The sequence below is a fragment of the Pelodiscus sinensis genome, unplaced genomic scaffold, assembly GCF_049634645.1.
Source record: "Pelodiscus sinensis isolate JC-2024 unplaced genomic scaffold, ASM4963464v1 ctg61, whole genome shotgun sequence".
NCBI classification, from domain to species: Eukaryota; Metazoa; Chordata; order Testudines; family Trionychidae; genus Pelodiscus; species Pelodiscus sinensis.
Genome location: NW_027465843.1, coordinates 74,339 through 94,366, shown reverse-complemented (window position 1 = coordinate 94,366; position 20,028 = coordinate 74,339). Strand labels below are relative to the sequence as shown.

The 20,028-nt window shown below is 63.0% G+C and overlaps 1 protein-coding gene across 8 annotated transcripts in view; it reads left to right on the top strand.

Annotated features, from left to right (window-relative positions):
• Positions 1-20,028, top strand: part of SHANK3 (SH3 and multiple ankyrin repeat domains 3) — a 708,141-nt gene that overhangs the window by 617,477 nt on the left and 70,636 nt on the right. For all 8 annotated transcript variants that reach the window (XR_012898753.1, XR_012898754.1, XM_075914851.1 and 5 more), the window contains one exon: positions 7,184-7,319. Coding sequence is in view for 6 of the 8 variants with exons in the window: in XM_075914851.1 (XP_075770966.1) it covers positions 7,184-7,319 (136 nt within the window). In the remaining 2 variants the exon portion in view is untranslated. The remainder of the gene's footprint in view (positions 1-7,183; positions 7,320-20,028) is intronic.

The following is a 20,028-nucleotide window of genomic DNA, read 5'->3' as shown; positions in this document are numbered from 1 at the left end:
GGCGGCGGCTCGGCTCAGCTTGGAGAGACGGACTGTCCGCCGCTCGGACCTCTCTCCACAGGCGGCGGCTCGGCTCGGCTTGGAGAGACGGACTGTCCGCCGCTAGGACCTCTCTCCACAGGCGGCGGCTCGGCTCGGTGAGACGGACTGTCCGCCGCTCGGACCTCTCTCTGCAGGCAGCATCTCTGCTCGTCCGCCACTCGGACCTCTCTCCACAGGCAGCATCTCGGCTCGGCTTGGAGAGACGGACTGTCCGCCGCTCGGACCTCTCTCCACAGGCGGCGGCTCGGCTCGGCTTGGAGAGACGGACTGTCCGCCGCTAGGACCTCTCTCCACAGGCGGCGGCTCGGCTCGGTGAGACGGACTGTCCGCCGCTCGGACCTCTCTCTGCAGGCGGCATCTCTGCTCGTCCGCCACTCGGACCTCTCTCCACAGGCAGCATCTCGGCTCGGCTTGGAGAGACGGACTGTCCGCCGCTCGAACCTCTCTCTACAGGCGGTGTCTCTGGTTGGCTTGGAGAGACGGACTGTCCGCCACTCGGACCTCTCTCCACAGGCGGCGGCTCGGCTCGGCTCGGCTTGGAGAGACGGACTGTCCGCCGCTCGAACCTCTCTCTACAGGCGGCACCTCGGCTTGGCTTGGAGAGATGGACTGTCTGCCACTAGAGCCTGGGGGAGGGATAGCTCTGTGGTTTGAGCATTGGCCTACTAAACCCAGGGTTGTGAATTCAATCCTTGAGGTTTCTATTTAGGGATCTGGGGCAAATTTGTCAGGGATGGTCCTTGGCCTTGCCACGAGGGCAGGGGACTGGCCTGGATGACCCCTCCAGCTCTCTGAGATAGGTATAACCTTTCTCCCGGACGGCATCTCGGCTTGGTTTGGGGAGATGGGCTGTCTGCTCTTCACGGTGACTCCCTGCTTGAGAACTTGAAAGTGGAAGACAGTATGGGGGACAGTGATCACGAAATAATAGAGTTCATGATCTTAAGGAAAGGTAGAAGGGAGACCAGCATAATTGAGGTAATGGATTTCAGGAAGGCAGATTTTGATAAGCTCAGAGAACTTGTAGGTAAGGTCCCATGGGAAGCAAGACTGAAGGGAAAAACAACTGAGGAGAGTTGGAAGTATTTCAAAGGGACGTTGTTAAGGGCCCAAAAGCAAACAATTCCGCTGTGTAGGAAAGATAGAAAATATGGCAAAAGACCAGCTTGGCTTAACAAGGAGATCTTGCACGATCTCAAAATAAAAAAGGAGTCATATAAAAAATGGAAACTAGGACAACTAACAAAGGATGAATATAGGCAAGCAACACGGGAATGCAGGGGCAAGATTAGAAAGGCAAAGGCACAAAATGAGATCAAACTAGCTACAGGTATAAAGGGAAACAAGAAGACCTTTTATAAATACATTAGAAGCAAGAGGAAGACCAAGGACAGGGTAGGCCCACTGCTTAGTGAGGAGGGAGAAGCAGTAACAGGAAACTTGGAAATGGCGGAGATGCTCAATGACTTCTTTGTTTCGGTCTTCACCGAGAAGTCTGGAGGTGTGCCTAACGTAGTGAATACAAGCAGAGAGAGGGTAGGTTTAGAAGATAGGATTCACAAAGAACAAGTTAAAAGTCACTTAGGAAAGTTAGATGTCAGCAAGTCACCAGGTCCTGATGAAATGCATCCAAGGATACTCAAGGAGCTGATAGAGGAGGTATCTGAGCCTTTAGCTATGATCTTTGAAAAATCATGGCAGACAGGGGAGATTCCAGAAGACTGGAAAAGGACAAATATTGTGCCCATCTATAAAAAGGGGAATAAGAACAACCCAGGAAACTATAGACCGGTCAGTTTAACGTCTGTCCCAGGGAAGATAATGGAGCAGGTAATTAAGGAAATCCTATGCAAACACTTGGAAGGTAATAAAGTGATAGGGAATAGCCAGCATGGGTTTGTGAAGAACAAGTCATGCCAAACTAATCTGATAGCTTTCTTTGATAGGATAACAAGCCTTGTGGATAAGGGAGAAGCGGTGGATGTCATATACCTAGACTTTAGTAAGGCATTTGATACGGTCTCGCATGATATTCTTATTGATAAACTAGGCAAATATAACTTAGATAGGGCCACGATAAGGTGGGTGCATAATTGGCTGGATAACCGTAGTCAGAGATCAGAGGGGTAGCCGTGTTAGTCTGAATCTGCAAAAGCGACGAGGAGTCCTGTGGCACCTTATAGACTAACTGAAGTGTAGGAGCATAAGCTTTCGTGGGCAAAGACCCACTTCGTCAGATGCATGTAGTGGAAATTTCCAGAGGCAGGAATAAATATGCAGGCCAGGATCAGGCTGGAGATGACCAGGTGGATCCAATCAAGGAGGATGAGGCCCACTTCTAGCAGCTGATCTGGAGGTGTGAATTCCAAGAGAATAGAAGCTGCTTTTGTAGTTAGCAAGCCATTCACAGTCTTTGTTTAATCCAGAGTTGATTGTGTCAAACTTAAAGATGAACTGTAGCTCAGCAGTTTCTCTTTGAAGTCTGGTCCTGAAGTTTTTTTGCTGCAGGATGGCTACTTTTAGATCTGCAATTGTGTGTCCAGGAAGATTGAAGTGTTCCCCTACAGGTTTTTGTATGTTGCCATTCCTAATATCAGATTTGTGTCCATTGATTCTTTTACGTAGGGACTGTCCTGTTTGGCCGATGTATATAGCAGTGGGGCATTGTTGGCACATGATGGCATATATTACGTTGGTGGGACGCCCCATCATCTCGGGCATTGGCACTCTTACTGAAGGACTGTCTGGCTATGTGGACTCTCTGCTCAGACCCTACGCCACCAGCACTCCCAGTTACCTTCGTGACACTACGGATTTCCTGAGAAAACTACAATGCATAGGTGATCTTCCAGAAAACACCATCCTAGCCACCATGGATGTAGAGGCTCTCTACACTAACATCCCACATGCAGATGGAGTACAAGCTGTCAGGAACAGTATTCCTGATGATGCCACAGCACAACTGGTGGCTGAACTCTGTGAATTTATCCTCACACACAACTATTTCAGATTTGGTGACAACATATACCTCCAGACCAGTGGCACTGCTATGGGCACCCGCATGGCCCCACAATACACCAACATTTTTATGGCTGACCTGGAACAACGCTTCCTCAGCTCTCGTCCACTTACACCCCTTCTCTACCTACGCTACATCGATGACATCTTCATCATCTGGACCCATGGGAAGGAGACTCTGGAAGAATTTCACCATGATTTCAACAGCTTCCACCCCACCATCAACCTCAGCATGGACCAATCTACACGGGAGGTCCATTTCCTGGACACCACGATACAAATAAGTGACGGTCATATCAATACCACCCTATACAGAAAACCTACCGACCGCTATACTTACCTGCATGCCTCCAGTTTCCATCCCGGACACACCACACGATCCATTGTTTACAGCCAAGCACTGAGGTACAACCGCATATGCTCCAACCCCTCAGACAGAGACCTACACCTACAAGACCTTCAACAAGCATTCTGTAAACTGCGATACCCACACGAGGAAGTGAGGAGACAGATTGACAGAGCCAGACGTGTACCCAGAAGCCTCCTGCTACGGGACAAGCCCAAGAAAGAAACCAACAGAACACCACTGGCCATCACCTATAGTCCCCAGCTAAAACCTCTCCAACGCATCATTAGCGATCTTCAGCCCATCCTGGACAATGATCCCTCGCTCTCACAGGCCTTGGGAGGTAGGCCGGTCCTTGCCCACAGACAACCCGCCAACCTGAAGCATATTCTCACCAGCAACTACACACCGCACCATAATAACTCGAACTCAGGAACCAATCCTTGCAACAAACCTCGGTGCCAACTCTGCCCACATATATACACCAGCAATACCATCGCAGGACCTAACCAGATCAGCCATACTGTCACTGGTACATTCTCCTGCACATCCACCAACGTAATATATGCCATCATGTGCCAACAATGCCCCACTGCTATATACATCGGCCAAACTGGACAGTCCCTACGTAAAAGAATCAATGGACACAAATCTGATATTAGGAATGGCAACATACAAAAACCTGTAGGGGAACACTTCAATCTTCCTGGACACACAATTGCAGATCTAAAAGTAGCCATCCTGCAGCAAAAAAACTTCAGGACCAGACTTCAAAGAGAAACTGCTGAGCTACAGTTCATCTTTAAGTTTGACACAATCAACTCTGGATTAAACAAAGACTGTGAATGGCTTGCTAACTACAAAAGCAGCTTCTATTCTCTTGGAATTCACACCTCCAGATCAGCTGCTAGAAGTGGGCCTCATCCTCCTTGATTGGATCCACCTGGTCATCTCCAGCCTGATCCTGGCCTGCATATTTATTCCTGCCTCTGGAAATTTCCACTACATGCATCTGACGAAGTGGGTCTTTGCCCACGAAAGCTTATGCTCCTACACTTCAGTTAGTCTATAAGGTGCCACAGGACTCCTCGTCGCTTTCGTAGTCAGAGAGTTGTTGTTAACGGTTCTAAATCCTGCTGGAAAGGGATAACAAGTGGAGTTCCTCAAGGGTCTGTTTTGGGACCCGTACTGTTCAATATCTTCATCAATGATGTAGATATTGGGATAGAGAGTACGCTTATTAAGTTTGCAGATGATACCAAACTGGGTGGGGTTGCGACTTCTTTGGAGGATAGGGACATAATTCAAAATGACCTTAGCAAGTTAGAGAAATGGTCAGAGGTAAACAGGATGAGGTTTAATAAAGAGAAATGCAAAGTGCTCCACTTAGGAAGGAACAATCAGTTCCATACATACAAGATGGGAAGCGACTGTCTAGGAAGGAGCATGGCGGAAAGGGATCTAGGGGTCATAGTGGACCACAAGTTGAATATGAGTCAACAGTGTGATGCTGTTGCCAAAAAAGCAAATATGATTCTAGGTTGTATCAACAGGTGTGTTGTAAGCAAAACTCGTGAAGTCATTCTGCCGCTCTACTCTGCACTAGTTAGGCCTCAGCTGGAGTACTGTGTCCAGTTCTGGGCGCCACATTTCAAGAAAGATGTGGAGAAATTGGAAAGGGTACAGAGAAGAGCGACAAGAATGATTAAAGGTCTAGAGAACATGACCTATGAAGCCAGGCTTCATGAACTGGGCTTGTTTAGTTTGGAAAAAAGAAGATTAAGGGGGGACATGATAGCGGTTTTCAAATATCTAAAAGGGTGTCACAAGGAGGAAGGAGAAAATTTGTTCCTCTTGGTTTCTGAGGACAGGACAAGGAGTAATGGGCTTAAAGTGCAGCAGGGGAGGTTTAGATTGGACATTAGGAAAAAATTCCTAACTGTCAGGGTGGTCAAATATTGGAATAAATTGCCAAGGGAGGTGGTGGAATCTCCCTCTCTGGAGATATTTAAGAACAGGTTAGATAGACATCTGTCAGGGATGGTGTAGGTGGAGCTTGGTCCTGCCTTGAGGGCGGGGGGCTGGACTCGATGACCTCTTGAGGTCCCTTCCAGTCCTATTATTCTATGATTCTATGATTCTATAAGCCAGACAGCTCTCACCGCGAGGCACTTTTCCAGATCTCAGCTGTATGGTCTCCTGTTTGTCACCATTGGCTTCCCAACAACGGCCGTCTCTGTGCTGCTCTCCCAGGGCAGCACAGACCCTGCCCTGCCACGCTCCGCTTGTCTCCCAGGGTGCTGTGGCTTGGCACCCCTGGACTGCTTGAGTCTCTCCGGCATTACATGAGCCCCTAGAACGAGCACAGGGAAGTGAATCTTTCCGCGTTCGGGGCAGCGTTGCCTGGTGCCCCGGTCCTGGGACCAGGGTCACGAAGAGAATCATGAAAAGACTAGTGAGCCGCTCTCCACCCAGTGCACAGAATAAGCCTGGGCCCTGCAGGCGACGGTCTCGTAATGCCTGTGCACCAGCATGGAAGGGATGTTGCACGGGCACCGTGAGCTTGGCATCCCGACGCCCGTCAGGGTGCGGATTTGCAACCTTAGTAGTGTGCTTTTACCAGATCCACGTGCTTTTGAAAACCCTCGTGTTTGAATTCTGTGCTCACCAGCAACATGAGCGCCAGCTGTCCACCCAACCGCCGTGTAGCCCCACCGGCAACCAGGCCGGGTGGCCCCGGAGGAGGCAGCACGAGCCCTCAGAGTCCTTTACCGAACAGGCCTGGGTGGCAACTAGCCTCCGTTGTACGCAGCAGGCAATGGAGTCACAGAGCTGGAGGCCGTCTGGGAGCTGGGCTTCAATGGGCGAAGGCTCGGTGCACCCCTTCCGAGGAGACCGCACTAAAACCTGGGCGGGGGGGCGATGCCCAGCCTGGCTCCTCCGGCCTGCTGAGGAGTTGCCAGACAGCCCGAGAAGGGGTGTGGGAACCTGGGGAATTGAACCAAGGCTAGGAACCAGAAACGCCTGGCTCCTCCGCCCAGTCGATGCCCATGGGCGGAGCCGCGGGTGCTGCGCATGCGTCCCGTGGGCCGAGGTCAGAGCTGCGTGTCCAGGGTGGCCTTGGAGGGGGGCCGGCTACCTGCTGGGGAGCTCCCCGCCTCTTACTCCGAGCAGGCCTGGCCGGGCGTCAGGCCTTGTGCACAGCTCCATACGGTGCCCACTGGGGCTAGGCAGCTCCGTTTGACCCCTCCAGGTACCACGTCGCCCCATTGCGAGTCTCAGGCACTGACCTGGGATGCCCTGAGGCGTGGGGCTGACCCGTAAACCCTGTGAGCTCCGTGGGGGTAGGCCTGCGGGGTAGGAGACCTTCACCCCTCGGTCTCCACAGGCCAGGGAGGCCCCTCTCCGGGCATTTCGAATGGCCACATGGAGGGGATGGGCTGTGGCCTCTGGTGGTTTGTCCTCACTGTACATGTGTTGACGATATTTGGGTGCTTCCATTAGCAATCTGCCATGGCCCACAGCCCATCAGCTGTGGCCTCAGGCCTGACGCCAACTTGTGGCACGGCAGGAGTTTCTGGTTCCTAGCCGGTGACCTGTCAGCCTCCGTTTCCCCATCCACTAGCTGAACTACAGACCAGTAAAGAGGCTCCCTGTTGTGGCCGGTACCCGGCGCCTGATGCCCCCTGCCTGTGTGCCGGCCAGCTGAGAACACAGCCCCGGACTCCCCCGTGCTGGCGGGGCGGCCCGAGGCTCATCTCTGTCTCCGTGTCCCAGGTGAATGGCGTGAATGTGGTCAAGGTTGGGCACAAGCAAGTGGTGTCGCTGATCCGCCAGGGGGGAAACCACCTGGTGATGAAAGTCGTCTCCGTCAGCCGCAAGCCAGAGTCGGACGACGTCGGTCGCAAGAAGGGTAGGTGTGCCCTGGCCTGGCCCGGCCGAGCGAGGGGCCGGGCGCTCTGCTGCTCTGGGCTGGCTGACCCCCGCCCCCGCTCTGCCGCCACGTGCCTGGGGCCTTCTCCCCCCGCCCCGCCCCCGCTCTGCTGCCCCATGCCTGGGGCCTTCTCCCCCCGCCCCGCCCCGCCCCGCCCCCGCTCTGCCGCCACATGCCTGGGGCCTTCTCCCCCCGCCCCGCCCCCGCTCTGCCGCCATGTGCCTGGGGCCTTCTCCCCCCGCCCCGCCCCCGCTCTGCCGCCACATGCCTGGGGCCTTCTCCCCCCGCCCCGCCCCCGCTCTGCCGCCATGTGCCTGGGGCCTTCTCCCCCCGCCCCACCCCCGCTCTGCTGCTGGCCCTCGGGGGAAGGTACCGGGTGCGGATTGTGCTGCTGGCCCTCGGGGGAAGGTGCCGGGTGTGGATTGTGCTGCTGGCCCTCGGGGGAAGGTGCCGGGTGTGGATTGTGCTGCTGGCCCTCGGGGGAAGGTGCCGGGTGTGGATTGTGCTGCTGGCCCTCGGGGGAAGGTACCGGGTGTGGATTGTGCTGCTGGCCCTCGGGGGAAGGTGCCGGGTGTGGATTGTGCTGCTGGCCCTCGGGGGAAGGTACCGGGTGCGGATTGTGCTGCTGGCCCTCGGGGGAAGGTACCGGGTGTGGATTGTGCTGCTGGCCCTCGGGGGAAGGTACCGGGTGTGGATTGTGCTGTTGGTCCTCGGGGGAAGGTACCGGGTGCGGATTGTGCTGCTGGCCCTCGGGGGAAGGTACCGGGTGTGGATTGTGCTGCTGGCCCTCGGGGGAAGGTACCGGGTGTGGATTGTGCTGCTGGCCCTCGGGGGAAGGTACCGGGTGTGGATTGTGCTGCTGGCCCTCGGGGGAAGGTACCGGGTGCGGATTGTGCTGCTGGCCCTCGGGGGAAGGTGCCGGGTGTGGATTGTGCTGCTGGCCCTCGGGGGAAGGTGCCGGGTGTGGATTGTGCTGCTGGCCCTCGGGGGAAGGTACCGGGTGTGGATTGTGCTGCTGGCCCTCGGGGGAAGGTACCGGGTGTGGATTGTGCTGCTGGCCCTCGGGGGAAGGTACCGGGTGTGGATTGTGCTGCTGGCCCTCGGGGGAAGGTACCGGGTGCGGATTGTGCTGCTGGCCCTCGGGGGAAGGTACCGGGTGTGGATTGTGCTGCTGGCCCTCGGGGGAAGGTACCGGGTGTGGATTGTGCTGCTGGCCCTCGGGGGAAGGTACCGGGTGTGGATTGTGCTGTTGGCTCTCGGGGGAAGGTGCCGGGTGCGGATTGTGCTGTTGGCCCTCGGGGGAAGGTGCCGGGTGCGGATTGTGCTGCTGGCCCTCGGGGGAAGGTGCCGGGTGCGGATTGTGCTGCTGGCCCTCGGGGGAAGGTGCCGGGTGTGGATGGTGCTGCTGGCCCTCGGGGGAAGGTGCCGGGTGTGGATTGTGCTGCTGGCCCTCGGGGGAAGGTGCCGGGTGTGGATTGTGCTGCTGGCCCTCGGGGGAAGGTGCCGGGTGTGGATTGTGCTGCTGGCCCTCGGGGGAAGGTACCGGGTGTGGATTGTGCTGCTGGCCCTCGGGGGAAGGTGCCGGGTGTGGATTGTGCTGCTGGCCCTCGGGGGAAGGTACCGGGCGTGGATTGTGCTGCTGGCCCTCGGGGGAAGGTGCCGGGTGCGGATTGTGCTGCTGGCCCTCGGGGGAAGGTACCGGGTGCGGATTGTGCTGCTGGCCCTCGGGGGAAGGTACCGGGTGTGGATTGTGCTGCTGGCCCTCGGGGGAAGGTACCGGGTGTGGATTGTGCTGCTGGCCCTCGGGGGAAGGTACCGGGTGCGGATTGTGCTGCTGGCCCTCGGGGGAAGGTACCGGGTGCGGATTGTGCTGCTGGCCCTCGGGGGAAGGTACCGGGTGTGGATTGTGCTGCTGGCCCTCGGGGGAAGGTACCGGGTGCGGATTGTGCTGCTGGCCCTCGGGGGAAGGTGCCGGGTGTGGATTGTGCTGCTGGCCCTCGGGGGAAGGTGCCGGGTGTGGATTGTGCTGCTGGCCCTCGGGGGAAGGTACCGGGTGTGGATTGTGCTGCTGGCCCTCGGGGGAAGGTACCGGGTGCGGATTGTGCTGCTGGCCCTCGGGGGAAGGTGCCGGGTGTGGATTGTGCTGCTGGCCCTCGGGGGAAGGTGCCGGGTGCGGATTGTGCTGCTGGCCCTCGGGGGAAGGTGCCGGGTGTGGATTGTGCTGCTGGCCCTCGGGGGAAGGTGCCGGGTGTGGATTGTGCTGCTGGCCCTCGGGGGAAGGTACCGGGTGCGGATTGTGCTGTTGGCCCTCGGGGGAAGGTACCGGGTGCGGATTGTGCTGCTGGCCCTCGGGGGAAGGTACCGGGTGTGGATTGTGCTGCTGGCCCTCGGGGGAAGGTACCGGGTGTGGATTGTGCTGCTGGCCCTCGGGGGAAGGTGCCGGGTGTGGATTGTGCTGCTGGCCCTCGGGGGAAGGTACCGAGTGTGGATTGTGCTGCTGGTCCTCGGGGGAAGGTACCGGGTGTGGATTGTGCTGCTGGCCCTCGGGGGAAGGTGCCGGGTGTGGATTGTGCTGCTGGCCCTCGGGGGAAGGTACCGGGTGTGGATTGTGCTGCTGGCCCTCGGGGGAAGGTACCGGGTGTGGATTGTGCTGCTGGCCCTCGGGGGAAGGTGCCGGGTGCGGATTGTGCTGCTGGCCCTCGGGAGAAGGTGCCGGGTGTGGATTGTGCTGCTGGCCCTCGGGGGAAGGTACCGGGTGCGGATTGTGCTGCTGGCCCTCGGGGGAAGGTACCGGGTGCGGATTGTGCTGTTGGCCCTCGGGGGAAGGTACCGGGTGTGGATTGTGCTGCTGGCCCTCGGGGGAAGGTACCGGGTGTGGATTGTGCTGCTGGCCCTCGGGGGAAGGTACCGGGTGTGGATTGTGCTGCTGGCCCTCGGGGGAAGGTACCGGGTGTGGATTGTGCTACTGGCCCTCGGGGGAAGGTACCGGGTGTGGATTGTGCTGCTGGCCCTCGGGGGAAGGTACCGGGTGCGGATTGTGCTGCTGGCCCTCGGGGGAAGGTACCGGGTGTGGATTGTGCTGCTGGCCCTCGGGGGAAGGTACCGGGTGCGGATTGTGCTGCTGGCCCTCGGGGGAAGGTACCGGGTGTGGATTGTGCTGGTGGCCCTCGGGGGAAGGTACCGGGTGCGGATTGTGCTGCTGGCCCTCGGGGGAAGGTGCCGGGTGCGGATTGTGCTGCTGGCCCTCGGGGGAAGGTACCGGGTGCGGATTGTACTGCTGGCCCTCGGGGGAAGGTGCCGGGTGTGGATTGTGCTGCTGGCCCTCGGGGGAAGGTACCGGGTGTGGATTGTGCTGCTGGCCCTCGGGGGAAGGTGCCGGGTGCGGATTGTGCTGCTGGCCCTCGGGGGAAGGTACCGGGTGTGGATTGTGCTGCTGGCCCTCGGGGGAAGGTACCGGGTGTGGATTGTGCTGCTGGCCCTCGGGGGAAGGTGCCGGGTGCGGATTGTGCTGCTGGCCCTCGGGGGAAGGTACCGGGTGCGGATTGTGCTGCTGGCCCTCGGGGGAAGGTACCGGGTGCGGATTGTGCTGCTGGCCCTCGGGGGAAGGTACCGGGTGTGGATTGTGCTGCTGGCCCTCGGGGGAAGGTACCGGGTGTGGATTGTGCTGTTGGCCCTCGGGGGAAGGTACCGGGTGTGGATTGTGCTGCTGGCCCTCGGGGGAAGGTACCGGGTGCGGATTGTGCTGCTGGCCCTCGGGGGAAGGTACCGGGTGCGGATTGTGCTGCTGGCTCTCGGGGGAAGGTACCGGGTGTGGATTGTGCTGCTGGCCCTCGGGGGAAGGTACCGGGTGCGGATTGTGCTGCTGGCCCTCGGGGGAAGGTACCGGGTGTGGATTGTGCTGCTGGCCCTCGGGGGAAGGTACCGGGTGCGGATTGTGCTGCTGGCCCGGATGGGATCGGGCAAGTGGCAGACGGGATCGGGCGTGTGGCGGAGCGCGGATGGGACTGGGCAAGTGGCAGACGGGATCGGGCGGGTGGCAGAGCGCGGATGGGACCGGGCAAGTGGCAGACGGGATCGGGCGGGTGGCAGAGCGCGGATGGGACTGGGCAAGTGGCAGACGGGATCGGGCGTGTGGCAGAGCGCGGATGGGACTGGGCAAGTGGCAGACGGGATCGGGCGGGTGGCAGAGCGCGGATGGGACTGGGCAAGTGGCAGACGGGATCGGGCGGGTGGCAGAGCGCGGATGGGACTGGGCAAGTGGCAGACGGGATCGGGCGGGTGGCAGAGCGCGGATGGGACCGGGCAAGTGGCAGACGGGATCGGGCGGGTGGCAGAGCGCGGATGGGACCGGGCAAGTGGCAGACGGGATCGGGCGGGTGGCAGAGCGCGGATGGGACTGGGCAAGTGGCAGACGGGATCGGGCGGGGGGCAGAGCGCGGATGGGACTGGGCAAGTGGCAGACGGGATCGGGCGGGTGGCAGAGCGCGGATGGGACAGGGTAAGTGGCAGACGGGATCGGGCGGGTGGCAGAGCGCGGATGGGACGGGGCAAGTGGCAGACGGGATCGGGCGGGTGGCAGAGCGCGGATGGGACTGGGCAAGTGGCAGACGGGATCGGGCGGGTGGCAGAGCGCGGATGGGACTGGGCTAGTGGCAGACGGGATCGGGCGTGTGGCAGAGCGCGGATGGGACCGGGCAAGTGGCAGACGGGATCGGGCGGGTGGCAGAGCGCGGATGGGACTGGGCAAGTGGCAGACGGGATCGGGCGGGTGGCGGAGCGCGGATGGGACTGGGCAAGTGGCAGACGGGATCGGGCGGGTGGCAGAGCGCGGATGGGACTGGGCAAGTGGCGGACGGGATCGGGCGGGTGGCAGAGCGCGGATGGGACCGGGCAAGTGGCAGACGGGATCGGGCGGGTGGCAGAGCGCGGATGGGACTGGGCAAGTGGCAGACGGGATCGGGCGGGTGGCAGAGCGCGGATGGGACTGGGCAAGTGGCGGACGGGATCGGGCGGGTGGCAGAGCGTGGATGGGACTGGGCAAGTGGCAGACGGGATCGGGCGGGTGGCAGAGCGCGGATGGGACCGGGCAAGTGGCAGACGGGATCGGGCGGGTGGCAGAGCGCGGATGGGACTGGGCAAGTGGCAGACGGGATCGGGCGGGTGGCAGAGCGCGGATGGGACCGGGCAAGTGGCAGACGGGATCGGGCGGGTGGCAGAGCGCGGATGGGACCGGGCAAGTGGCAGACGGGATCGGGCGGGTGGCAGAGCGCGGATGGGACTGGGCAAGTGGCAGACGGGATCGGGCGGGTGGCAGAGCGCGGATGGGACTGGGCAAGTGGCAGACGGGATCGGGCGGGTGGCAGAGCGCGGATGGGACTGGGCAAGTGGCAGACGGGATCGGGCGGGTGGCAGAGCGCGGATGGGACTGGGCAAGTGGCAGACGGGATCGGGCGGGTGGCAGAGCGCGGATGGGACTGGGCAAGTGGCGGACGGGATCGGGCGGGTGGCAGAGCGCGGATGGGACCGGGCAAGTGGCGGACGGGATCGGGCGGGTGGCAGAGCGCGGATGGGACTGGGCAAGTGGCAGACGGGATCGGGCGGGTGGCAGAGCGCGGATGGGACTGGGCAAGTGGCAGACGGGATCGGGCGGGTGGCAGAGCGCGGATGGGACAGGGCAAGTGGCAGACGGGATCGGGCGGGTGGCAGAGCGCGGATGGGACTGGGCAAGTGGCAGACGGGATCGGGCGGGTGGCAGAGCGCGGATGGGACTGGGCAAGTGGCGGACGGGATCGGGCGGGTGGCAGAGCGCGGATGGGACCGGGCAAGTGGCAGACGGGATCGGGCGGGTGGCAGAGCGCGGATGGGACTGGGCAAGTGGCAGACGGGATCGGGCGGGTGGCAGAGCGCGGATGGGACTGGGCAAGTGGCAGACGGGATCGGGCGGGTGGCAGAGCGCGGATGGGACCGGGCAAGTGGCAGACGGGATCGGGCGGGTGGCAGAGCGTGGATGGGACTGGGCAAGTGGCAGACGGGATCGGGCGGGTGGCAGAGCGCGGATGGGACCGGGCAAGTGGCAGACGGGATCGGGCGGGTGGCAGAGCGCGGATGGGACTGGGCAAGTGGCAGACGGGATCGGGCGGGTGGCAGAGCGCGGATGGGACTGGGCAAGTGGCAGACGGGATCGGGCGGGTGGCAGAGCGCGGATGGGATTGGGCAAGTGGCAGACGGGATCGGGCGGGTGGCAGAGCGCGGATGGGACTGGGCAAGTGGCAGACGGGATCGGGCGGGTGGCAGAGCGCGGATGGGACTGGGCAAGTGGCAGACGGGATCGGGCGGGTGGCGGAGCGCGGATGGGACTGGGCAAGTGGCAGACGGGATCGGGCGGGTGGCAGAGCGCGGATGGGACTGGGCAAGTGGCAGACGGGATCGGGCGGGTGGCAGAGCGCGGATGGGACTGGGCAAGTGGCAGACGGGATCGGGCGGGTGGCAGAGCGCGGATGGGACTGGGCAAGTGGCAGACGGGATCGGGCGGGTGGCAGAGCGCGGATGGGACTGGGCAAGTGGCAGACGGGATCGGGCGGGTGGCAGAGCGCGGATGGGACCGGGCAAGTGGCGGACGGGATCGGGCGGGTGGCAGAGCGCGGATGGGACTGGGCAAGTGGCAGACGGGATCGGGCGGGTGGCAGAGCGCGGATGGGACTGGGCAAGTGGCAGACGGGATCGGGCGGGTGGCAGAGCGCGGATGGGACTGGGCAAGTGGCAGACGGGATCGGGCGGGTGGCAGAGCGCGGATGGGACTGGGCAAGTGGCGGACGGGATCGGGCGGGTGGCAGAGCGCGGATGGGACTGGGCAAGTGGCGGACAGGACCAGGGCGTGTGGCAGAGTGTGGACGGGACCGGGCAAGTGGCGGACGGGATCGGGCGGGTGGCAGAGCACGGATGGGACTGGGCAAGTGGCAGACGGGATCGGGCGGGTGGCAGAGCGCGGATGGGACTGGGCAAGTGGCAGACGGGATCGGGCGGGGGGCAGAGCGCGGATGGGACTGGGCAAGTGGCAGACGGGATCGGGCGGGTGGCAGAGCGCGGATGGGACTGGGCAAGTGGCAGACGGGATCGGGCGGGTGGCAGAGCGCGGATGGGACTGGGCAAGTGGCAGACGGGATCGGGCGGGGGGCAGAGCGCGGATGGGACTGGGCAAGTGGCAGACGGGATCGGGCGGGTGGCAGAGCGCGGATGGGACCGGGCAAGTGGCAGACGGGATCGGGCGGGTGGCAGAGCGCGGATGGGACTGGGCAAGTGGCAGACGGGATCGGGCGGGTGGCAGAGCGCGGATGGGACTGGGCAAGTGGCAGACGGGATCGGGCGGGTGGCAGAGCGCGGATGGGACTGGGCAAGTGGCAGACGGGATCGGGCGGGTGGCAGAGCGCGGATGGGACTGGGCAAGTGGCAGACGGGATCGGGCGGGTGGCAGAGCGCGGATGGGACTGGGCAAGTGGCAGACGGGATTGGGCGGGTGGCAGAGCGCGGATGGGACTGGGCAAGTGGCAGACGGGATCGGGCGGGTGGCAGAGCGCGGATGGGACTGGGCAAGTGGCAGACGGGATCGGGCGGGTGGCAGAGCGCGGATGGGACCGGGCAAGTGGCAGACGGGACCAGGGCGTGTGGCAGAGCGCGGATGGGACTGGGCAAGTGGCAGACGGGATCGGGCGGGTGGCGGAGCGTGGATGGGACAGGGCAAGTGGCAGACGGGATCGGGCGGGTGGCAGAGCGCGGATGGGACTGGGCAAGTGGCAGACGGGATCGGGCGGGTGGCAGAGCGCGGATGGGACTGGGCAAGTGGCAGACGGGATCGGGCGGGTGGCAGAGCGCGGATGGGACCGGGCAAGTGGCAGACGGGATCGGGCGGGTGGCAGAGCGTGGATGGGACTGGGCAAGTGGCAGACGGGATCGGGCGGGTGGCAGAGCGCGGATGGGACTGGGCAAGTGGCAGACGGGATCGGGCGGGTGGCAGAGCGCGGATGGGACGGGGCAAGTGGCAGACGGGATCGGGCGGGAGGCAGAGCGCGGATGGGACCGGGCAAGTGGCAGACGGGATCGGGCGGGTGGCAGAGCGCGGATGGGACAGGGCAAGTGGCAGACGGGATCGGGCGGGTGGCAGAGCGCGGATGGGACTGGGCAAGTGGCAGACGGGATCGGGCGGGTGGCAGAGCGCGGATGGGACTGGGCAAGTGGCAGACGGGATCGGGCGGGTGGCAGAGCGCGGATGGGACAGGGCAAGTGGCAGACGGGATCGGGCGGGTGGCAGAGCGCGGATGGGACAGGGCAAGTGGCAGACGGGATCGGGCGGGTGGCAGAGCGCGGATGGGACAGGGCAAGTGGCAGACGGCATCGGGCGGGTGGCAGAGCGCGGATGGGACTGGGCAAGTGGCAGACGGGATCGGGCGGGTGGCAGAGCGCGGATGGGACTGGGCAAGTGGCAGACGGGATCGGGCGGGTGGCAGAGCGTGGATGGGACTGGGCAAGTGGCAGACGGGATCGGGCGGGTGGCAGAGCGCGGATGGGACAGGGCAAGTGGCAGACGGGATCGGGCGGGTGGCAGAGCGCGGATGGGACAGGGCAAGTGGCAGACGGGATCGGGCGGGTGGCAGAGCGCGGATGGGACTGGGCAAGTGGCAGACGGGATCGGGCGTGTGGCAGAGCGCGGATGGGACTGGGCAAGTGGCAGACGGGATCGGGCGGGTGGCAGAGCGCGGATGGGACTGGGCAAGTGGCAGACGGGATCGGGCGGGTGGCAGAGCGCGGATGGGACAGGGCAAGTGGCAGACGGGATCGGGCGGGTGGCAGAGCGCGGATGGGACCGGGCAAGTGGCAGACGGGATCGGGCGGGTGGCAGAGCGCGGATGGGACAGGGCAAGTGGCAGACGGGATCGGGCGGGTGGCAGAGCGCGGATGGGACAGGGCAAGTGGCAGACGGGATCGGGCGGGTGGCAGAGCGCGGATGGGACCGGGCAAGTGGCAGACGGGATCGGGCGGGTGGCAGAGCGCGGATGGGACTGGGCAAGTGGCAGACGGGATCGGGCGGGTGGCAGAGCGCGGATGGGACTGGGCAAGTGGCAGACGGGATCGGGCGGGTGGCAGAGCGCGGATGGGACTGGGCAAGTGGCAGACGGGATCGGGCGGGTGGCAGAGCGCGGATGGGACTGGGCAAGTGGCAGACGGGATCGGGCGGGTGGCAGAGCGCGGATGGGACTGGGCAAGTGGCAGACGGGATCGGGCGGGTGGCAGAGCGCGGATGGGACTGGGCAAGTGGCAGACGGGATCGGGCGGGTGGCGGAGCGCGGATGGGACTGGGCAAGTGGCAGACGGGATCGGGCGGGTGGCAGAGCGCGGATGGGACTGGGCAAGTGGCAGACGGGATCGGGCGGGTGGCAGAGCGCGGATGGGACTGGGCAAGTGGCGGACGGGATCGGGCGGGTGGCAGAGCGCGGATGGGACTGGGCAAGTGGCGGACGGGATCGGGCGGGTGGCAGAGCGCGGATGGGACGGGGCAAGTGGCAGACGGGATCGGGCGGGTGGCAGAGCGCGGATGGGACCGGGCAAGTGGCAGACGGGACCAGGGCGTGTGGCAGAGCGCGGATGGGACGGGGCAAGTGGCAGACGGGATCGGGCGGGTGGCAGAGCGCGGATGGGACGGGGCAAGTGGCAGACGGGATCGGGCGGGTGGCAGAGCGCGGATGGGACCGGGCAAGTGGCGGACGGGATCGGGCGTGTGGCAGAGCGCGGATGGGACTGGGCAAGTGGCGGACGGGATCGGGCGTGTGGCAGAGCGCGGATGGGACTGGGCAAGTGGCAGACGGGATCGGGCGGGTGGCAGAGCGCGGATGGGACTGGGCAAGTGGCAGACGGGATCGGGCGGGTGGCAGAGCGCGGATGGGACTGGGCAAGTGGCAGACGGGATCGGGCGGGTGGCAGAGCGCGGATGGGACTGGGCAAGTGGCAGACGGGATCGGGCGGGTGGCAGAGCGCGGATGGGACTGGGCAAGTGGCAGACGGGATCGGGCGTGTGGCAGAGCGCGGATGGGACTGGGCAAGTGGCAGACGGGATCGGGCGGGTGGCGGAGCGCGGATGGGACTGGGCAAGTGGCAGACGGGATCGGGCGGGTGGCAGAGCGCGGATGGGACTGGGCAAGTGGCAGACGGGATCGGGCGGGTGGCAGAGCGCGGATGGGACAGGGCAAGTGGCAGACGGGATCGGGCGGGTGGCAGAGCGCGGATGGGACTGGGCAAGTGGCGGACGGGATCGGGCGGGTGGCAGAGCGCGGATGGGACTGGGCAAGTGGCAGACGGGATCGGGCGGGTGGCAGAGCGCGGATGGGACAGGGCAAGTGGCGGACGGGATCGGGCGGGTGGCAGAGCGCGGATGGGACTGGGCAAGTGGCAGACGGGATCGGGCGGGTGGCGGAGCGCAGATGGGACCGGGCAAGTGGCAGACGGGATCGGGCGGGAGGCAGAGCGCGGATGGGACCGGGCAAGTGGCAGACGGGATCGGGCGGGAGGCAGAGCGCGGATGGGACCGGGCAAGTGGCAGACGGGATCGGGCGGGTGGCAGAGCGCGGATGGGACTGGGCAAGTGGCAGACGGGATCGGGCGGGTGGCAGAGCGCGGATGGGACTGGGCAAGTGGCAGATGGGATCGGGCGGGTGGCAGAGCGCGGATGGGACTGGGCAAGTGGCAGACGGGATCGGGCGGGTGGCAGAGCGCGGATGGGACTGGGCAAGTGGCAGACGGGATCGGGCGGGTGGCAGAGCGCGGATGGGACCGGGCAAGTGGCAGACGGGATCGGGCGGGTGGCAGAGCGCGGATGGGACTGGGCAAGTGGCAGACGGGATCGGGCGGGTGGCAGAGCGCGGATGGGACTGGGCAAGTGGCAGACGGGATCGGGCGGGTGGCAGAGCGCGGATGGGACTGGGCAAGTGGCAGACGGGATCGGGCGGGTGGCAGAGCGCGGATGGGACTGGGCAAGTGGCAGACGGGATCGGGCGGGTGGCAGAGCGCGGATGGGACTGGGCAAGTGGCAGACGGGATCGGGCGGGTGGCAGAGCGCGGATGGGACTGGGCAAGTGGCAGACGGGATCGGGCGGGTGGCAGAGCGCGGATGGGACTGGGCAAGTGGCAGACGGGATCGGGCGGGTGGCAGAGCGCGGATGGGACAGGGCAAGTGGCAGACGGGATCGGGCGGGAGGCAGAGCGCGGATGGGACCGGGCAAGTGGCAGACGGGATCGGGCGGGAGGCAGAGCGCGGATGGGACCGGGCAAGTGGCAGACGGGATCGGGCGGGTGGCAGAGCGCGGATGGGACCGGGCAAGTGGCAGACGGGATCGGGCGGGTGGCAGAGCGCGGATGGGACTGGGCAAGTGGCAGACGGGATCGGGCGGGTGGCAGAGCGCGGATGGGACTGGGCAAGTGGCAGACGGGATCGGGCGGGTGGCAGAGCGCGGATGGGACAGGGCAAGTGGCAGACGGGATCGGGCGGGAGGCAGAGCGCGGATGGGACTGGGCAAGTGGCAGACGGGATCGGGCGGGTGGCAGAGCGTGGATGGGACGGGGCAAGTGGCAGACGGGATCGGGCGGGTGGCAGAGCGTGGATGGGACTGGGCAAGTGGCAGACGGGATCGGGCGGGTGGCAGAGCGCGGATGGGACTGGGCAAGTGGCGGACGGGATCGGGCGGGTGGCAGAGCGTGGACGGGACCGGGGCAGGGGGGCAGGCTGTGGACGGTGTGACAGATTTCTGTTACCAATCTGCCTGAGGCATCAGGTGATCGGGCTGAGACCGCAGGATCCTTAAGAGAGGAGATGACGGAACACACCACGGGTGTGTCTAGACTACAGGGTTTTGTCGACAAAACTATCCCTGCGTCTACACTACGCCGAGTTCTGTCGACAGAATGCGGCAGTTTTGTCAACGGCAGTAAACCTCATTCTGGGTCCGTCTACACTAGTGCCCTAGTTCGAACTAGGGAGGCTAATGGAGGCATTCAAAATTGCAAATCAAGTCTGGGATTTAAATATCCCGCGCTTGACTTGCATCTTCCCAGCTGGGCGCCATTTTTGAAATTTACAAGTCCGGACTAACTGCCCGCGTCTACACGCGGCAGGGACCCGGTATTTCGAATTAAAGCCCTAAATCAAACTGCCTGTTAAACGTCATTCCAGGAGGAATAACAGGCAGTTGGAACGAGGGGTTTATTTCGAACTACCGGGTCCCTGCCGCGTGTAGACACGGGCAGTTAGTCCGGACTTGTACATTTCAAAAATGGCGCCCAGCTGGGAAGATGCAAACCCAGCGCAGGATATTTAAATCCCGGGCTTGATTTGCAACTTGGAATGCCTCCATTAGCCTCCCTAGTTCGAACTGGGGGCTAGTGTAGACGTACCCTCTATGAGGAATGATGCCTTTTGTCGACAGAGTCCTGGCGACAGAGGGCACTATTGCATCCACACTGCTTTTTCAAAAGAGAGCGTTTACACTCTCCTGTCGACACAGCGGCTTGCCTTGTCGCCAGAACTGGCTGGAGTCTAGACGCTCTTTGTCGACAGATGCTGTAGTCTAGGCGTACCCCAAGTGTCTACATTTTAAAGCTTTACTGATAAAATAATAAAATAACAGCGGAGAGTGATGGGTGGTTC